At 41.1% G+C, this 19,680-nt stretch overlaps 1 protein-coding gene and 1 long non-coding RNA gene across 4 annotated transcripts; one reads left to right on the top strand and one right to left on the bottom strand.

Annotated features, from left to right (window-relative positions):
- Positions 1 to 354: 354 nt before the first annotated feature.
- Positions 355 to 3,972, bottom strand: LOC105940771 (uncharacterized). Of its 3 annotated transcripts, XR_001167433.3 has the most exons (5): positions 3,661 to 3,972; positions 3,026 to 3,099; positions 1,787 to 2,019; positions 740 to 829; positions 355 to 651 (listed from the first exon to the last, which is right to left on the bottom strand). It is a non-coding gene; the product is annotated as an uncharacterized LOC105940771 (long non-coding RNA). The 3 variants fall into 3 exon arrangements; XR_003024440.2 differs by having other exon boundaries at positions 1,787 to 3,099; XR_013099515.1 differs by lacking the exon at positions 3,661 to 3,972 and adding an exon at positions 3,191 to 3,290 and having other exon boundaries at positions 1,787 to 3,099.
- fbxw5 (F-box and WD repeat domain containing 5) lies at positions 3,266 to 16,805 on the top strand. Its single transcript, XM_004538017.4, has 10 exons — positions 3,266 to 3,396; positions 5,215 to 5,410; positions 5,502 to 5,659; positions 10,106 to 10,289; positions 10,643 to 10,791; positions 11,685 to 12,014; positions 12,107 to 12,287; positions 12,375 to 12,522; positions 12,607 to 12,819; positions 14,128 to 16,805. The coding sequence occupies exons 2-10, from the start codon at positions 5,224 to 5,226 to the stop codon at positions 14,399 to 14,401; spliced, it is 1,824 nt and encodes a 607-aa protein (XP_004538074.1). The 5' UTR covers positions 3,266 to 3,396; positions 5,215 to 5,223; the 3' UTR covers positions 14,402 to 16,805.
- Positions 16,806 to 19,680: the final 2,875 nt, after the last annotated feature.

Here is a 19,680-nt window from a genome sequence, read left to right as displayed (position 1 = left end):
TGGTAAATAGACTGTAGGGGTTATATGATTCTCTGTTACTGTAACTCCTGTGTGCTCTCTATTATAACCAGTCCAGTTCTTTTTGGCCACTTCAGATATTTTTATACGACTGTTATTTTATATTTGTTGCATTTTCTGCCCCACTCTTGGCCAGATCTCTCTAGAAAAAGACAATTTTTATGTCAGTGACACTTTTTAGCTCGATAAATAAAAGTCACTTTACTGAAAACTGATTGCAGCCTCACTTTGTACAAGCAATCGTCTTTCTTCTTTTCTTTTCTTTTCTTTTTTTTTTGACAAATACTAGAAATCACTACTTTACTGGAAACACACCAGGAAATACAAAATGAAACATCCTGCACAACTCTTTATTGGTTAAAGTCATGATGTGACATGATGACCTGACTGATGCTGCTGTATTTGTCAGCTGTCAGACATTATCCAGCTTCCCAAACAGGAGTTTTTAGATAAGTCATCATTATAACAAGCACAGAGCAACACAAAGTCAGACCAGAGCGGAGATTAAACACTTTGCAGGGTGTCCGGGTGGAGAAAATGTGGCTGTCGTTCCTCTCCGCACCGCTGAGAGGAATTAGGAAGGCTTTTGACTGGATGTCGCTGCATCATCAGACACTGTCCACACTTGCTTTCCTGGAGAACGAGGTAAGTAACAGCATGTTTAGGACAACTCTGCAGATTATTGTTCTGAAATGATACCATGTTACCCAATGATGAACACCTTTACACTTGTATGCCTCTCCTGATGATGTCCCGTCCTTTGCTGAGGAGCAACAGCAAGACACGACCCAGGCAGCCACATTGTGCAGCGCTAAATAAAGACAGAAACTTTATCTGTCTGTTATCTGTTGCAGCATTAGCCTAGCCTCTTCTGCTGAGATAATGGTGCAGCAGGTAAACTGATCCCTATCAGGTGTAACATATGCCATTAACAGCAATATGTCTGTGAAGGTTCTCAGTCATCCAGGTCATCGTAGTCAAAGGAGTTTGCAAAGAAAAGCGTCTGGACTTCTTTAAGTTGCTTGAAGAAAAAGATAAAGGACACTCTTTCGAGGATGCCAATGTTCACATTTTGGACAGAGAGGACAGATGGTTTGAAAGAGGAGTGAAAGAAGCCATCTATGTCCACTGTGAGCGACCATCTTTGAACAGAGGCGGGGGTTTACGACACCAACTCTCTGCCATCTATAATCCAGTTTTGAGATCCCTCCCCAGACGCCTTAACGCCCACTCACATCCTGGGCCATCTGATCTCAGGAATTCGCATAAGGTGGGGCCAGGTTTCACAATGAACACACCCGAAACTCTGGCTGATTGGGACCCACACCCAGTTTCACACATAAAGTTACCATTGACCACTGACCATTGGCTCAGGCGATTAGAGGATCATCAGGGGGTCCTTTTGTCCCTCTGTGGGGGGAAACTCCCACTAGGTTTATATCTGGGACTCTCCACCATTTGACCTTAGAACTGAAGAAGCTTCTCGGATGAGAGGTGAAACGTCTTCAAGCAACTTAAAGAAGTCCAGACGCTTTCCTTTGCAAGCTCCATTGACATATGCCATTAACACATTCACCCAGGATGCATGTCTATGTTTTACATCTTTATTTCATTAAAAAAATAAAACATAAAAAAAAGCGGTGAAAATGTTGCTTATCTAAACAAAAATAAATGCATTACTCACATTATTTAATTAATAAATATATTCATTAATAAATCTTTATGTTTAAAACTTTAGGAAAAAATCTAGGGAAATTTAAAATCTTACCAGAACATATCAGTCACAGCATGGCTCCACGTCAGTGTTTTCTTCACCGGTCAGTCTTGGGGTGTCAGATCTTGTGTAGCTGGTCAGTAGTCAGTGTTATATGTGCAGCGACAGTGCCAACCTAATGACTCAGCTATTTTTCAGTCACACAGGCTTCAGTACACAACTGGGGTGTCAGTTTACCACGAGCCACCACTCCTGTTACTGCCCTTCATTTCTCCATTGTCTGCTTACTTCATGGGCAAGAAAAGAAAATGAGATAATTTACTGATGCTAATAAAATGGCTTTTTATAGGGGTGGTGTATATTTTTACACACATATGAAAAAAGTTTTCCATCAGCTTTTTCTTAATTTTCCATCCAACGTCACCATGTCAACATAAATCTTAGAGCTGAAACAATGTTGGAGAAATAAAGTGAACAGTTTCTTTTATGAGTTTTCTTTTTGCATTTCTCTTTTTGCATTCATCAAAACAATCACATTATTTGTGTATGTCTGTTTGTGTGTGTTGCATCACTTTACATAAAAAAAAACATAAACAAGAGTAAAAAACTACCCAAAAAAAGTGTTATGTCTATTGGCAGAAACTGAGTTTTCTTCTCTGTCTCTCATCTAACTAAACATATCAAATTCAGAGTTGGAGATGATGATGATGATGATATGAGTCATAAAATATCCTAAGTGTAAATGCTGAACAGGCCGAGTTAACTTTGTTGAAGTTACTTTTATGTCTTAAGGAAGGAGACAAAAGATTTTGCATCGATTGGTTAGACAGAGGGATCGAGCTGGAAAGGATTAGCAGCAGCTTTGCGTGATTAAAGAAAGAAAGAGAGAAAAGTGTGTGTCAGGAAGGTGGAAGGAGGACTTTGAGGAGTTGATGAACGGTCACAGCAGATGGAAGAGAGCATGGAAAGGTGAAGGTGTCCTCTGGAGAGAAGAGGAATAAAAGTCAGTCGAAGCAAAACCGAATACATGTGTGCGAATGAGCAGGAGACAGTGGTGAAGACAAAAGGTGGAGGTGGGTGGAGACGAGTGTCAGGGTTGACTTGTGACTGATAGATAGCAGCAAGCAAAGGCTTACAAGATGACAGTGAGACCTGAGATGTTAAGATTAGAGGAGTATCTCAGCGGGTTGGGGGGTTTGGAGACACAATTAGAAAGACAAGGCTGACATGTGCAGAGGATGTTAATGATGAAGCTGCCAAACAAAAGAGGACGACCACAGAAGGAGATCATACAGAGGTTTGGTGTGACATAACAGGATACTAGAGTGATGCAGATGATCAGCTGTGGCGACCCCTAAAGGGAGAAGCTGAAAGAAGAAGAAAACGATTATGCAGTTAAATAAAATAGAGTTGCTTTAGTAATCTCAATATGACACAACATTTATTCTTTATCTTTACTTTTGACTTTTAAATCAATTTTTCCGAACTCTTCTGTCGGACTGCATACGTTAAAGTTCCTCTGTGTGTGTATCGATTATTCTGCCATCTATTAGTAGCGTCTGTCCGTCTCGTAGCTGCTGCAGGATTGTTGTCATTTTCTGTGGCTAGCGTTTAGCGCTGGCTAGCCGTTGGATTTTTCTCTCCAACATACTCTGATCCAGCAGGTGGGTTGTGTCATTAAACCTGTATGAAGCGAGGCTCTTTAAATTAGTCAACGAAAGCTTTTAGTTGTAAAATTAGCAGCTAGCAGTCAATATTGAGTGTTGCCGGGCGCAGCTAAAAGTTGAAAACAAATGTCAGCTAACAGCTAGCTGCATTCTTAATAAGTTAGCTCGCTTAAAGCTAGCTACATAGTCTTCTGCAGTAGCTGAAAACGAAACTCTTTTCCAATTTAGACTGGCAAACAAATACAAACGTTTATTACTTACAACGTATTTCTACAGATGTCCGGTTTGTGAGGAGGAAGGCTAGACTGGTTTGATTTCACTGTAAACATAGTACCCGACATAAAATGTCCATGTTAGGTCATCGTTTCACGACGGTCCCTCACGGAAGAGCTGGGGACGTTTACTCCAAAGTTGGAGAGGGTGTCGATCACATTTTTAAAAACTCAGTTCACGTAAAATTTTCCGTTTTGCACTTTTGTGATGTAAGGAAATGCCACGCTAACATGGCCCTGTTCCAGCTGCTGTGAAGAGGACTCGACATGTCAGCTCCCCCTTCCTTTCAAAATTCTGCAAATAAAGCAGGTTTTAAGGAAGAGGGCAGGTCGTAGGTTCACTGACATCACGATGATGTCTTTAATGGGCCGCTGTCTTTGCGCTGCAACAGCTGTCAACAGCTGTCTGGCTTCAGATAATCTCATTAATGGTGGAGCCACAAAAATATGCAGCACCCTGACTGGTTATTTTATTTTAAAAGTGTAGCTGAAATTTTCATTATAATTGAGCTGAAATGAACAGAAAACGCTAATGCTAGAAGCTGGATCTGTATTTGTTCTTTATAGCTCGTGCAATAAATAATAAAAATAGAATTTCAGTCATATCGCAACTGACTGGAGTCAGAATAGGAGTTAATCTCATGGAGCCTGAGTGATGTCTTTATTTTACATTGTGTGTTTTATAAAGCAGTGAATGAGGTTTTTTATCCTTGGTTGACTCTCAACCAAAATGCAGCAAATAGAATATAAAATGCAATATACTCACATGGATAACATAAAAAGGATTATAAATGTGCAGTCATAAAAATATTTGTTTGGACAGCTTTAATTTGGAGTTGAAAGAAGCTCACAGAAACTGTCCAGTTTCCTTCCTGGCTTAAAATGGGCTTTTGGAGTTAGACCACATAGATAAGCGTGATTGGTCAAGATAAAGTTGCAATTCTGTACATTTTCCTGCCATTTCTGACCATTTAATGATCAAAAATATATTTTAAGTTTACTTTACGGACGTGTAGACTGTTGAGGGTGTACCCCCATCTCTTACCTCTTGGGAAATACTCCACAAACCTCATTTAAAGTGCTTAAAAATTTATTTTTTTAATCATTGTCCTTGTGGTTTTTCTCTGGCCAAAACCTCTTTGCTATTAGTCAGAGAATGGCTTATATTCAGATGAAACCCTGAGATATAATATTGCTGCTAATTTTTCTAACAACAACAGGGACTAATTAATCATCATCACCTAATATGTAGCAGTCCGGGAATCCATCAGCTAATTTTTCCCTCTGGAGACAATGGTCAATATTTCCGGGCCAGAGATATCTGAGACAAGACTTCCTGTTTTGATGATTTCAAGATGCACATCGACAAATGAGTTCCCTATTTTGGTATCCTAGCAGATTTTTTTTTTTTTTTAACCTGAATGCAGACACAGACTGCTCAAACACAAAACCAAAAAGCTTCATAAAAAGTTGGCTCTTTTATACTTTGTGCCTGAAACCTTTGCACAGCACTATACTATACCCGTGTGTGCGTGTTACTCAGGATGTTAGGATGGAGTGTGGCCCAGTTCTGCCGGACAGCCTGGTGTTGGAGATCTTTCTGCGTCTGCCCCATGATGCTGTGCTGAGAGCTGGTCTGACCTGCCGACAGTGGCTGGCTGTCTCCAGAGATGAGTTCCTGTGGAGGGAGCTGTTCTACAGCTACTACCGCATTCCCCGCTTGGTACCCCGGCACCCTGGTAAATATCTTTATTATTTATTTGTTTCTGAGAGGAATTTAGTTACTGCTGAAATGCTCTCTCATTAATTCCAAAACCTGCCTGTGTGCAGCGGCTGTATCGTGGTACAGGGAGTTCAAGCGTCTGTTTGACTGCATCCCCTGTGTGGAGGTTCAAACTCTGAGAGAGCACACCGACCAAGTCCTTCACCTGGCTTTCTCTCATCGGGGTCACCGCTTCTCCTCCTGCTCAAAAGACTGTACTGTTAAGGTAAGATATGCTGCTGAGGTTTCTTATTGTCTATGGAGGACAAGGGGACACTTTTACTCAATTTTAGGTATTTTACTCATCTGGGGGGGTTGTTGCAGAAGATCAGTGGCAACTTGCACAAACAGTGCAAACAGAGTAAGGGAAAAATGTCTGACTACCTGTGCAGCAATGTCTTGCTGTCCAAATACATAGTGAGTATTACTCCAGGCCATAAAGTGCAAAGTATGCAGCAGTGCTCGCGGAAATTAGTGGACAACCAATGGCACAACTGAAGTACTCAATACCATCACGCAAAGAAAAAAATACAGTGTTGAGAGGACGAATAGAAGTGTAGTGGAGAGTTAGTCATGATTCCTGCTCAATCATCCAGCGCTTCCCACTGAAAACGCTTCATCCAGATGAACAGAGTCAACTTTCTGGGACAAAATATTTCTATTTTTTGGTTAAATACTGTTCGTAGAGTCGTGATTAATTAGAAAAAAAATTATGTTGGTTTTTATTTATTTGTCTAACAGTGATCAGTCTCATCTGTGACTGCAGTGGTTCAAGGAAAATGATGAGTAGTGTCAAAAAGTTTCGTGCTCTAAGAAGTTTTTATAGAAATGGTGATGCTGAAAGCTTGCATAGGCCATTTTTTTATTTCTCACAGAATATTACCAAGAATAGACGAGGGACTTGCTAAATATTCAGCCCTGTGAGCAAAACCGATAGTGGCAAGGCAAGGCAAGTTTATTTGTATAGCACAATTCAACAACAAGGTGATTCAAAGTGCTTTACAGAGACATTAGAAACAAGAACAAATAAAAAGCATGATTTAAAATTGATTAAAACAAGCAAACAAACTAACTAACTAATTAACAAACAAACAACAGTATATAAAATCAGAACAGTAGATAAAATCAGTAGTTAAATGTAAGTTTTGAAATTTAAGCTTAAAGTGTGGATTTGGTGCTTTATTCAAATGCAGCTGAGAATAGGTGAGTCTTCAACCTGGATTTAAATAAACTGAGTGTTTCAGCTGATCTGAGGCTTTCTGGGAGTTTGTTCCAGATATAAGGAGCATAAAAGCTGAATGCAGCTTCTCCGTGTCTGGTTCTGACTCTGGGAACTGATAAAAGACCGGATCCAGATGACCTGAGGGATCTGGATGGTTCATACTGGGTCAGGAGGTCATTGATGTATTTTGGTCCTAAACCATTCAGAGCTTTATAGGCCAGCATCAGAACTTTAAAGTCTATCCTCTGACGGACAGGCAGCCAGTGTAAGGACCTCAGAGCTGGACTGATGTGGTCCACTTTTTTGGTCTTAGTGAGGACTCGAGCAGCAGAGTTCTGAATGAGCTGTAGTTGTCTGACTGATTTTTTAGGTAGACCTGTAAAGATGCTGTTACAGTAATCAAGCCTACTAAAGATGAATGCATGGACTAGTTTTTCCAGGTCCTGTTGAGACATCAGATCTTTTATCCTTGATATATTCTTGAGGTGATAGTAAGCTGACTTTGTTATTGTCTTAATGTGTTTTTCTAAGTTTAGGTCTGCATCCATCACTACACCCAAATTTCTCGCCTGGTTTGTGGTTTTTAGATGTATAGATTGAAGTTCTCTGGTGACCTGTAATCGTTTTTCTTTGGCGCCAAAGACTATTACCTCAGTTTTGTTTTTGTTTAGCTGGAGAAAATTGTGGCACAACCAGTCATTGATTTCCTCAATGCATTTACCAAGAGCCTGTACAGGGTCTCGGTCTCCTGGTGACATTGTGATATATATTTGTGTGTCATCTGCATAGCTGTGATAGTTTATTTTGTTGTTGTTTATAATCTGTGCCAGTGGGAGCATGTAGATGTTAAACAGAAGGGGTCCCAAGATGGAACCTTGGGGAACTCCACATGTGATACTTGTCTGCTCAGATGTGAAGTTACCTATTGATACAAAGTATTTCCTGTTTTCTACGTATGTTTTGAACCAGTTTAGTACAGTTCCTGAAAGACCTGTCCAGTTCTCCAGTCGTTTGAGTAATATGTTGTGGTCAACTGTATCAAATGCTGCACTGAGATCCAGTAAAACTAAGACTGACATTTTTCCACTGTCTGTATTCAGACATATGTCATTAAACACTTTGGTCAGAGCGGTTTCAGTGCTGTGGTTCTGTCTAAAACCTGACTGGAAGGCATCGTAGCAATTATTCTGTTTTAAGAAGTAACTGAGCTGTTGAGAAACTGCTTTTTCAATGATCTTACTTAAAAACGGGAGATTTGAGATCGGCCTGTAGTTGTTCATTTGTGTCTTGTCAAGATTGTCCTTTTTCAGTATAGGTTTGATTACAGCAGTTTTTAGTGATTCTGGAAACACACCTGATAATAAAGAAAAGTTGACGATCTGTAACAGGTCTGACTCTAAAGTCTTTGAGACCTTTTTGAAAAAACTTGTTGGCAGGACATCTAAACAGCAGGAGGAGGAGTTCAGTTTACCTAAGATGTCCTCCAGGTCTTTGCTGTTAATCGGGTGAAACTGTTTCATGGTGTTTAAACAGTTTTTTGGTGGACACAGTACATATCCTGGATCTGCTGTTGATGTACCAATTGCTTGTCTAATTTTTTGGATTTTTTCAGTGAAGAATTTGGCAAAGTCATTGCAGGCCATGGTCGAATGAAGTTCAGCTGCCACTGACACAGGGGGGTTTGTTAGCCTGTCAACTGTAGAAAATAAGACCCGAGCATTATGGCTGTTTTTAGTGATGATGTCAGAGAAGTAGGACCTCCTTGCACTCCTCAGTTGCAAATTATAATTGTGAAGTTTCTCTTTATAAATGTCATAATGAACCTGGAGGTTTGTTTTTCTCCATCTGCGCTCAGCTTTCCTACACTCTCTTTTTTCATTTTTCACCAGTGTGGAGTTTCTCCATGGAGACTTTTTCCTTCCAGAGATAACCTTCACCTTAATGGGAGCAATAGTGTCCATTACATTTAACATGTTAGCATTGAAGCTATTGACGAGCTCATTGACTGACCCTCTGGACAGGTCAGGTGTTAATGGGAAGACCTGGTTAAAAATTGCACTACTGTGTTCAGTGTTGTTGATATATTTGTGTGGGCTGAGATTTTACTTTCAAAGAAAACACAGCAATGATCAGACAGGCCCACATCAGACACAGTAACCTTTGAAATGCTCAGGCCTTTGGAGATCAGTAGGTCAAGAGTGTGTCCTCTATTATGTGTGGCCTCTGTTACATGCTGAGTCAGCCCAAAGTTGCCCAGAGTGTTACTCAGGTCTTTAGTCCCTTTGTCCTGAGGGTTGTCCACATGAATGTTAAAATCCCCAGCAATAATTACACAGTCAAAATCAACACAGATCACAGACAGCAGTTCACTAAGGTCATTAAAAAAGTCTGTGCAGTATTTGGGAGGCCTGTAAACATTAAGAAACACAACTTTGGATGGGGCCTTCAGCTGTAAAGCCACATATTCAAAAGACTGAAAACTTCCAGGAGATAGCTGCTTACATTGAAATGATTCATTAAATAAGACAGCAACCCCTCCTCCTCTCCTGCTCGCCCTGACCTCACTGATAAAACTGTAGTTAGGAGGGGTCGTCTCGATGAGAACAGCTCCACTGTTACTTTGGTCCAACCAAGTTTCAGTTAAAAACATAAAATCAAGGCTGTGCTCAGTGATTAAATCATTAATTAAAAATGTTTTCCCAGCTAGAGATCTAATGTTTAATAAAGCCAACTTAAGTGTTTTAGAGGTATTACTTGTCCCCTCGTGTTTGGGAGCAGTCTGTGGCACACAAGGTATGTTTACTATGTTTAAAGATCTTTTAGAGTGCAGCTCTCTGTGTTTTGACCAGGCCACATGTCTCCTGTCACCTAAAAGTACAGAAATTTTAAAACCTTCTAGTAAACAGGGTCCCAGCTTCTCCTGGGAAAAGTCATCACTGCCATAATCCTCACAGCCCGGACCCTTCACACATCACGCATCAGACTGCGGAGACAGGGCATGAAGAGGAACTAAGGGGGGCGAGGCTGGGCAATGTGACTTCGATTGCTCTGTTGAGGGTGGGGCTCGATGGCGAACCTTTGGCCGCTCTGGTGGGGGGTTTATGGGGGACAAAAAGGGATTGGGACGGGGGGGTAGATCTGAGCCCAGCATTGACCCGCTCCATCATCTCCTCAGTGAATTTCAGGTGTGGGGAGGAGGGAGAAAGGGAGGGGGAGGAGGGTGATGGCCTGTCAGGGGTTTGGGGGACTGGGGAAGGTCGTGGTCCCTTGTCCTGGTCGTTGGTGTTGTTGAGAGAGTTGGAGGCAAATAGGGACCCCTCTTCTTGCCTTAGATGTCTCTCCTTTCTGAGGCTCTTCCTCAGATGCCATGGATGTGGCGTTGGTTTCTCTAAAGTCTTATCAATATCCATCCTGCACATTCTCTCACATCTTCTCTCTTCCTGTGTGCAGCTATGGGACACTGAGCGGCCAGATGGTAATATCTCCTTGGTGCACAGCTCCAGCATGCGGCAGTTTAACTGGGGCTACACCCAGTTCTCCCAGTTCAACGCTGATGACAGCCTGCTGCTCGTCTCGGGTGTCTACCTGGGACCACACCACTCGTCATCAGGAGAAATCGCTGTCATCAGTCTAGGTAGGAACCATGAAATACTCCAAATTGCTTTTGAAACCTCATGAACATCATTAAATAGCTTGATTTGATTTACATAGTTCAGGCTCAAAGAAGGAAAAAATACTTTTTTTAAAATTTTGCGATTAATGATTACATTTCTGAATGAACTTCCATGTTAAATGCCATTTTTGGTCACATTTTATGGTGTAAGAGCTTTCACCCAACTTCATTATCCAACTCTCCAACTATGAGGTTATGCTCAGGGTTACTCATCGAACTGACAAGTCATTTAAAACGTCACGTGCTAGTCTAAGCTGCATTTGTTCATTAATGTGTTCTCTGTGACGCTCTCCCCATTCGATGCGTTGCTACAGAAAATTACACGCTGTTGTCGCGGGTCAGGAACAAGCCCTATGATGTCTTTGGCTGCTGGCTGAATGAGACCCACCTGATATCTGGAAACCTGCACTGGATAGGCAACATGACATCCTGCTCTGTGCTCTGGCTCAATAAAGCCTTCCAGGTGAGACCATAGACTGTAGCCTTGATATTATTATTATAAAATCTGCCATGCAGTTATCATAAAGGAGGAAATGAGCAATATGTGTAGTCGAGTGGAAAATGTGTGTTTCCCCTGATTTAACCTATTTTCACTGTCAACATGTGAGTCTAACTAGAGTGTGTTTGCACAGGTAGAAAGCAACTAATTGTAAGATGCGTTTGAGATCATGAAAAGCCCTCAAAGACAGCTTACATTAGTCTATGAAATTAAAAACATATACACGCTTAAATGATAATAAAACACATAAAACCACTAAACTGTAAAAACTGATCAATAGATTGTAGACTAAGGCCATGTCATAATGAACGGTTCTGAATACATGGGATTTATGGTCCGGAGATCCGGTGTAGGCATATCCCAAAGTTTTGGGGCAGAGAAACTAAAGGCTCAGGTTATGAAAGTGAGGAGGAGGATCTAGAAAACAGGATCTTGTGTGTTATCAAGTAGGTGCTTACATGACCGTGAGCGGAAAAACCTCCCAACAGCTGAGAAAACAAAGATTGCATCCACACATTAGTAGAAAGGTGGTGTTATTTTTCTTTTTCAGTATCAAAGACTGTTGGTGAGGTATTAATCCATTTGGTTTCTTTCAATAACTCTGAGAAATTTGGTTTGTTTTCTTTTTTTCAAAGCAGCAGACTGTAAACATATTTGTTTCTATTTAATTTTAATATGGCAGTGCTCTGTGGGTTTGCTCTTGTTTTGGAGCACAGACTCACACATCTCTAAAATCTTGCGTATATTCAGCAAATTCAATAAAATCGAGGAGCTCGTGGTTATGAATATATGTGAGCATGTGCAGCGGTGGGTTTCCAGGGGAAAAACAAAAAATAAACGTTCCTTTCCTGCAACAGGATATCGAATCGGAGAACGTCAACGTGGTCAAGCGCCTTTTCAAGATCCAGAACATCAACGCCAGCACCATTCGCACGGTGATGGTGGCCCACTGTCGGCGGCACGATAACCCGGACTTGCTGTTGGACTATGAAGCTCAGTCTCAGGCCCGAAGGCAGAAGGGGCAGCACCACCACCAGCCTCTCCTCTTTGACTTGGCAACGTCCGGTAGCGAGGAAGAAGAGGAGCAAGAAGAGGAGGAAGAGTGCCAGAGGGGAGCGAGAAGTCACGGCCTCCCCAGTCCTCGTCTCCCTCAGCCGACCATGTCGGGACTGGAGCACGTTATACATGTAAAGAATCTGTTTGGCTTTTGTTTTGTTTTTTTAGCTTTTTCATTTTTTAAATTCAATTTCTTTTGTTGCACTTTCCTTCTTCCTCCCAGAGCCGAAAAAACGTGGGGCAGAAGGAGCTGGAGATTGAGACCCAGGTGGCTCAGTTGATGGGCAGAGCCTACACGAAGCCCCCTGACCCCAGCCTCACTGAGCCGTCCGAGTCTGGGGAGGAAGACAAAACGTACTTACTCTTCACCACCGGCAGCCTTACATACTCCCCTCACCAGATAGGTAACAAAGTTATTCAGCAACGCTGCGATATTTTCTCAAAATTGTGCCAACCCTCTCTCACCTGGAAGCTCCTTTTTCACTTTCCAGGCATTAAGCGAATCAGGCCTGAACAGATGACCACTTCGGGTCCTGTTCTCGGCGAAGAGCGAAGTTCAGACGAGTTTTTTGATTCCCTGGATCATGTTATTGATATCCACGGTCACATCATTGGCATGGGCCTTTCTCCAGACCACAGGTAATTAAATGAGAAACATTTGAGCTTATTTGATCCTGTATCAGCTTTTTAGTTTAACATCACTTCTCCTCTGTCATTGGTCAGATACCTGTATGTTAATAGCCGGGCTTGGCCAGCTGGATGTGTGATCTCAGACCCCATGTCTCCGCCCCCCATCGCCGAGGAGATCGACCTGCACGTGATTGACCTGAAGAGTTTGAGAGAGGAGAGAAGAAGCCTGCGCGCTCATCGAGCTTTCACACCCAACGATGAGTGCTTCTTCATCTTCCTGGACGTCAGCAGAGACTTTGTTGCCAGGTGTGTTTGTTATTTTATTCCTCAGACACAGAAGTTTTTCACACTTGAGCCACTCTCCACTGGGCAACAGAAAAGGAAGCGATACTGCAGTGTTGGGTAAACGTGCTCACCATTTCACTGCTCAGGATGTAAGAAATTCCCTTTTTTTCGTTTTGGCACAGTGCGTCACAGTGTGTCAGTTGTACATGACGTTATTTCTAGTAACAGGGGTGTGTCAGAATTTAAAACAGTAATCAGACAGCTCGTTTGAATGAAGACGCTGCTTTCGGATGTTAAGGTTTACACTCAGGACGTGTCAGTCGTGAGTTTGAGCAAAAAGAAAATAATGAAGCAGAAACAAAATCTTCCCTCGAAACCGAGAAGAATCTGTTCAGTATGATGGGTGCTGTCATGAAGAGATTTTCCACTTACTGTCCATATTATTCCCCCACTACTTATATAAAAACAAATATTTCCCATGGCATGTGAAGATTTTTGTTGAGAGTGACAAGGATAGAGGGACAGCTCGGATTGAGCTGGTTTGGATATGTACGGAGGAGAGATGGTGGGCATAACGGACAGTAGATGTTGAAGAGTTGCCAGGCAGGAAGAAAAGAGGTAGACCAAAGGTTCATAGATGCAGTGAAGTGACACCCATTATCACTATAAGACAAAATGTAGATCCACAGCCGATATATCAGCAAGTTTGATTTGCTTCAGATTTCTCACAAGATAGAAACCCACAACTGAGACTCGGTTGGTGTCTCCTCCTAGTCCCAAACTGGTGATCTTTTGCATTTTAGGGAAATACGATACCGCATACTGTACCATACTACACGATACTATAGCAGGTTTATTTGTAAAGCACTTGAAACCAACCACATGGACCAAAGTGGTGTACAGAAGAATAAATAAAAGACAAAAAAAAACCTAGTAGATAAACACAAATGAAATAAATGAAATAAAATGTGTTCATAGATAAATATTAATAATCATATGCTGTTGTTTTAAGGGGTTTGTGGGCTGTGATTGTATGTTTATGTCTGAATAACTCAAATTCTGAACTCTGTGGTTTAATAGAAATATGTATAACACAGTTTTGTTAAACTCACTATTCACGATTTATTTGATTGAAACATTGATGAGGTAAAAGCGCTGCGTAACCACACACAGCTCCAGCTTCACAGGGGACTACCTTGATCTATTTCAAAGTAAAGTAAACGTATTCATGTGTTTGTCAGTTTTAATTGATATTCACTGCAAATGTTTACACACTAAATCAAACGCTCGGTAACCGCTCTGACTTACCCTCCAATCTCCCACCTGTAGTGGAGCCGAGGACAAGCACGGCTACATCTGGGACCGTCACTACAACATCTGTCTGGCGCGTCTGGCACACGACGATGTGGTGAACTCGGTGGCGTTCAGCCCCGCCGACCAGGAGCTGCTGCTGTCCGCCAGCGACGACTCCACCATCAAGGTGTGGCGTTCGCCGCGAATGATCCGCCTCGCGCAGGCCTCCGCCCGGCCGCCCAGACCACGCAGCCTCCTGCCGTCCTGGCTGAGCCGCAGCAAGAACTCCTGCATCAACGGAAAACCATGAGTCAGGCTGGAAAACACTTGAAGCGGGAGGGGGAAGCATGGTGAGGAAAGTCTGATCTTTTCCCTTTGTGGTATGAATATATACACACCCCATGTATGTGTACAGCGTGGGCACAGTCTGTTGTTTTCGCTTGAGCTCACGGTGTCGTGACCTAAAGCAGTGACTGATTCAGCTGACAGGAAACGATAGCGGCTCAGACACAAGGGGGCGCTGTTGTGCCAGCAGAACTGACTGCAGACAGAAATGATACGCAACGTTAACACAGGTAGAGATGTAGAGAGTGTAGAGCTGACGCCTAAACACAGATGCCCAAAAACTGCTCCCCTGAAAGATGGTTGTTCTCCTTTTTTTTTTTTTTTTTTTTTTTTCTTTAAAAAAAAAATCAGTAAAGTTGCGTCCGAACAGTTTGGACTCCTGGATGTGACGTACACATGTATACAAAGGTCCTGCTCCTTTAGGGCAAAGTGCAACTGAGAATAAGCTGAGAAATGTTCGTTTTCCTATCAGCGGCTGTATCCAATTGACGTCTCGAGTTAAAAGTTCCTCATAAACGCTTTTCTCAAAGATTTTATAAAAGAGTATAAAACGAAAAGGGAAAAGGAGTTTGAGCTGCATTTAATGCGGTCTGCTTTTTTTGTTTGTTTGTTTTGTTTGTTTGTTTGTTTTTTGTCTGTGCCCGGGAAATGATTCATCACTATTCTATTAAATGTAGAATTACTGAGCAGTTTAATATAAGAGGAACCGCTGGCTGTGAAGAAGAGTTGTTTGTGTAGCTGAGTGTTTATTGGATCTGTATAATATAAAAATGTATTTAAACCCTTTTCATTCATTAGCATCACAACGCTGCACCCTTTATTTTGCAGAATTTTGTTAATTAATTTTGCTTTTCTTATTTAGCAACATATTGTGTCCCCCCTCTGGAGAAAGAAACTTTACAAGTAGAGCCTTTTTAGGCAATTACCTAAATCAGGGATGTCAAATTCATTTTATGCTGCGGGCCACTTTGATCTGAAGAGAACCAGACCAGTAAAAACATTTAAGTAAACATTTAATCCCTGACATTCAACACTACATGATCGTTTTTCTACATGATAAATGTGTAAAATTGCAGAAAAAGTGGTAGCACGTTGCCCAGACTGTCCTGTATTTATAAAACGTAAAGGTTTTGTTAATTACTCTTTTGTTAAACTGTGGACCCACGTTTTTTTTTTTTTGTTTTTTTTGGTTGATAGTGTAAAAACAGGAATCTGTTACTTAACTGCTTTGGTGTGGTAGGAATGGGGGAGGTCTGTGTGAGTCAAAAAAGCTGCAAAACTTATGAAAATACAGTAAAAATTTCCAAATCTATGCAATCTTTTCCAAAGCCGTCCATTGAAGTCTTTGCCGGGCCCATTATGGTCCTCAGGCCTTATGTTTGACACCCCGACCTCGAGCTCCAATTGGTCCTGTGGATTTTAAATGAAAGCCGCCGTTCTCCAGTTTGTCCACAGACTGCTGAACAGTGCTGTAGTGTATAAATAACTAATGTATCTCCTTAAGGATTAGAAGGCAGTGTTAATCTTTATTTTAATGTGGCACACATGTAACTTTTAATATCACTCTTTATTTTTTAAACATTAATATGCTGTAATAAAGATATTCAGTGGATTTCATGTTGTAACTTACGTTGCGTACCAGTGCCACAGACTTTTACCCAAAGCAAAGCAATAATGAGTTTCATGGACCTTTCAGGTTGCACAAGTGGCGCCTATTACTTGAAATTAAATTCAGTTTAGAAATGCTTAAAAATATTTTGACTAATTTTATTAGTCTTTTTTTGGTAAGTTGACAAGAAACAACAGATTAAAAACACTTCCACAGAAACAGACAGAAAGTATAAAGGACTGAAGACAAATTGTGTTGAAATGTCTGTTGGTATTTACATCATACTTTAAGTCCCCTTTGAGGTGCTTTTGCTGGTAAACACAAAGCAAAACAAAAAGTAACGCATGGTTACAGCTACAGTTCAACCAGCACAAAGGTACTTTACTGGCTTCTTATTTACATTTCCACGCAGATGCCTGTTTAAAGAGGACGTGACTGATTTTAAAACATGGCTTTAATTATGATTGGGCGACTGTTTCACTTGTTGACTTTTCAGAATCCCCTGTGAATCCGACACTTGAACAAGCAGGTTTCATTCAACTGAACAGTGTTTTGTTTTTTTCCCCCATGTTTTTAAATTTGTTTAAAAAGTCACAAACTTTCTCCTTTTTTCCCCCCGAGCTCCCCTTTCACTTCCTCCTCATCACACTGTCATGTTTTGCCAATGTTTGCTTCCTCATGATCATTTTTTTCCAGCTTGTGTTCTTTTCAAAACCTCCACGTTAATAAAGCGCATGCCCTGCAAATCCAGAAAACTGAACATGTGTCAGACTGATATTCTTTTCTGCCAATAAAATGTTGCTTTCTTGTGCAGTTTTTGATTAAAGGTTTTGAAAAGAGAGCTCAATGCATGCTTAGCCTTATTGTTATTGCCTGTTTGCAAGTATTTGTCAGTTAATGAAGTTTAGAAATCGACCCTGAGCGCTCTATTGGTGCAGTTTGAGTTTTCTCCAGTATCAGAGTCAAATCTAAAAATAGACACATACTACACAGGCATATTTTTAGCTTCTGTGTGAATTAAATTTTCCATCAAAGTGTCAATGCCGCTTACTAATAGTCATGTAGGGGGGAAAAAAGTACATCCCTGGTAACTGTTGTCTCTATTTTTGACATTTTTAGACATTTTATTTTTGATACAGCACCTACAGCACAGATAAAGATGATATATGTGAACCATACAGCAGGGAAATTTAGTTGTTTTTTTTTGTTTTTGTTTTTTAAGTAATTCATGAAATAATTTTATCCTGTGCATCTGAACTTGTATTGCCCACCTTTTCAGACAGCACTGGGCTTCTTGCACATTACCTACAGGAGCTGCGTCATGCCCTGAAGCCCCCGGCGCACAACTCTTCTGCTGATGCCGCAGGAGGTTTGGAGCTCTGCAGTTAGTGAGTCAGCAGAGAGTTGGTGACTTTTCTGTGATTTTTGCACCTCAGTCCTCAGCAGACCCGTGCTCTTTGACTTTGCGTGGTCTGCCACTTCATGGTTGAGTTGCTGTGGTTCCTAAATGCTTCCACTTTTCAGTAACACGACTTATAGTCAATTGGAGAGTATCTAGGAGGGGAGAAATTGCACCGACTTGTTGCCTTAGAGCATCACCCTTGAATTCAGTATGATCTTTAGAAAGACTCATTCATTTTTGACAGATGTTTGTAAAGGCAGACTGATCAGCTGGGTTTTTGATTTTCTTTATCTGAGGTGATGGGACTGAAAAGAGCAGAATTAAAATAGCACAGTCTTTAAATATTTCATCACCTATCTATAATATCATCTAAAAACTGGAGAAATCTTTTATGCATAAAGGGTCCTGCATGATTTGGAGCAACACCAGTTTTTACACAACTAGGATCCTACGTATATCAGACAAGAACCAGAAAGAGCCCAGTAGCTGGTCTGCTCGCTTCCAGATGTTGACAGAAGAGGGGATGTTGTTGCCATCAAATTCAAAATGAGCTCATGTTTTTCATGCAACAATAAAATGTCTGTTTAAACATTTAATATTTTTTATGCTCTATGATAAATTAAAAAAAATGAGTTAATGAGATTTACAAAGTCACCGCATTCTGTATTTATTTAAATTTCACACAGTGTTGCAGATTTTTTAGAATTCACTTTGTATATTTAGATATTTGACAGCAAAGTGTCGCAACTTTACTTTAGACTACATCTCTAAAACATTTCAACTAGAACAGTTTCTAGTTCCGTGGATTTGTGATAAGTAAGGGGCTTTACTTTTGTACGGTTTCAGTTTTGTGTCATTTGTTTAGCACTCACTCTTGGTCACCATCTAAGAAACGATACACGATAACTCTGGGTGAGAACAGAAGCATCAACCAAAGTGTATCAGTTATAGCTGTGTGTAGGTTAGTGGATCAACAGTTACCGGCAATAACTAATTTCAGTTATAAGGGGGCTCGAAAAAAATAAAAATAGGTCAAAAACATGGCACAGCTGCACTTGTTGTGATATCATCTGGTGACCTCACAGCCTCTGACTTTGAAGATTAGATTAGAAAGTGCGTCACCATCTAAATACTTGAGAATCTAACCCAGGGGCTTTCAGAAGAAAGATTTTCATTCCTCACGTAGTCATCGATCACACGTGCGCCGTCCCTCTGGCAGGGTCTTTCCAACCACATTTATCTCAACCATGATGAGGCATTTCCACAGCCTCAGTGAAGACCATCACTGGCATGTATAATGAGTCATTTTGTGTTCTTCTATCATGCTAGTGGGGTTTCATTTTTGGTGAACATGCTTTGTGTGGTGAAGCTGATGTGACTGACATGAAACCTAAAAAGTGGCTGAAACATGGTTTAAATGGACTGGTTAAAGTAAAGGGGTTGCAGTTCTGGTTTTATTTGTAATTCAGCACACTGACATGCTACACATTAACACAGTCAACATTTTCAGTTTTCACCTATGTTAGCCTGAGGTACAAAGGCATTGCTGAGGCTGCTGGGAAGCAGAGTGGTCTTAAATTTCATAATCCAAGTGAAACATTTCACTCGTTCTTAGGAATTTGTTCAGTGAGCTCAGTACCTTCAGATCTACAAGGTCTGAGTGGAAGAGGTTGTTATTAAACTGTCATACACTTACATTGGAAACTCTTTGGACCTCTATTAGAGCCTCACAGAAGTCAAAGGTGCAACAACAGGACAGCTGTGCACACTGCTTCTGCTGATTTGGGCATTCACCAAAGCAGGCTTTGTGTTTCTTTGCAAGGCAGGAAGGCCGGCATATGTTTTGCTAAACAGGCTACTTAAACTTGGTTTTATGTTCACACTCTGCCCTAAAACGAATAAAAGTTCACACATTTCCCATCATTTAAAGCGCCTCCTTGACGACAGAATGGGCTGACGAGCACTTTGGATATCAAACCTTTTATATGTGAAATAGCTGGAGTTCCCCTAGAACAACGTGAAGCAAGGAAAAACAGGTACACCACATCTATATTCACAACAAACACAGCTCAACAAACACAGCTATGTTCCTTTGCTTTCGACACTGCAGCGTGGTGCTTGGGTTTTTTTTCTTCTCTTTAGCGCCCTTGCTAGTTTGCATCATCCGTTTGTTTTAGGAGAAGGCATCAGAGTTTTACATAAAAGGAATCACCTGTAGTGTTATGTGTGTGTG

The sequence above is a fragment of the Maylandia zebra genome, linkage group LG7 (assembly GCF_041146795.1).
Source record: "Maylandia zebra isolate NMK-2024a linkage group LG7, Mzebra_GT3a, whole genome shotgun sequence".
NCBI lineage: Eukaryota > Metazoa > Chordata > Actinopteri > Cichliformes > Cichlidae > Maylandia > Maylandia zebra.
This window is presented reverse-complemented; position numbering and strand designations above follow the sequence as displayed.

Excerpts from the sequence above, each read along its gene's own strand:
- fbxw5 (XM_004538017.4), top strand. The coding sequence starts at position 5,224 with ATGGAGTGTGGCCCAGTTCTGCCGGACAGCCTGGTGTTGGAGATCTTT. Across the intron at positions 5,411-5,501 it reads CTTGGTACCCCGGCACCCTG|CGGCTGTATCGTGGTACAGG; the intron begins GTAAATATCTTT and ends GCCTGTGTGCAG. Across the intron at positions 12,820-14,127 it reads AGCAGAGACTTTGTTGCCAG|TGGAGCCGAGGACAAGCACG; the intron begins GTGTGTTTGTTA and ends TCCCACCTGTAG.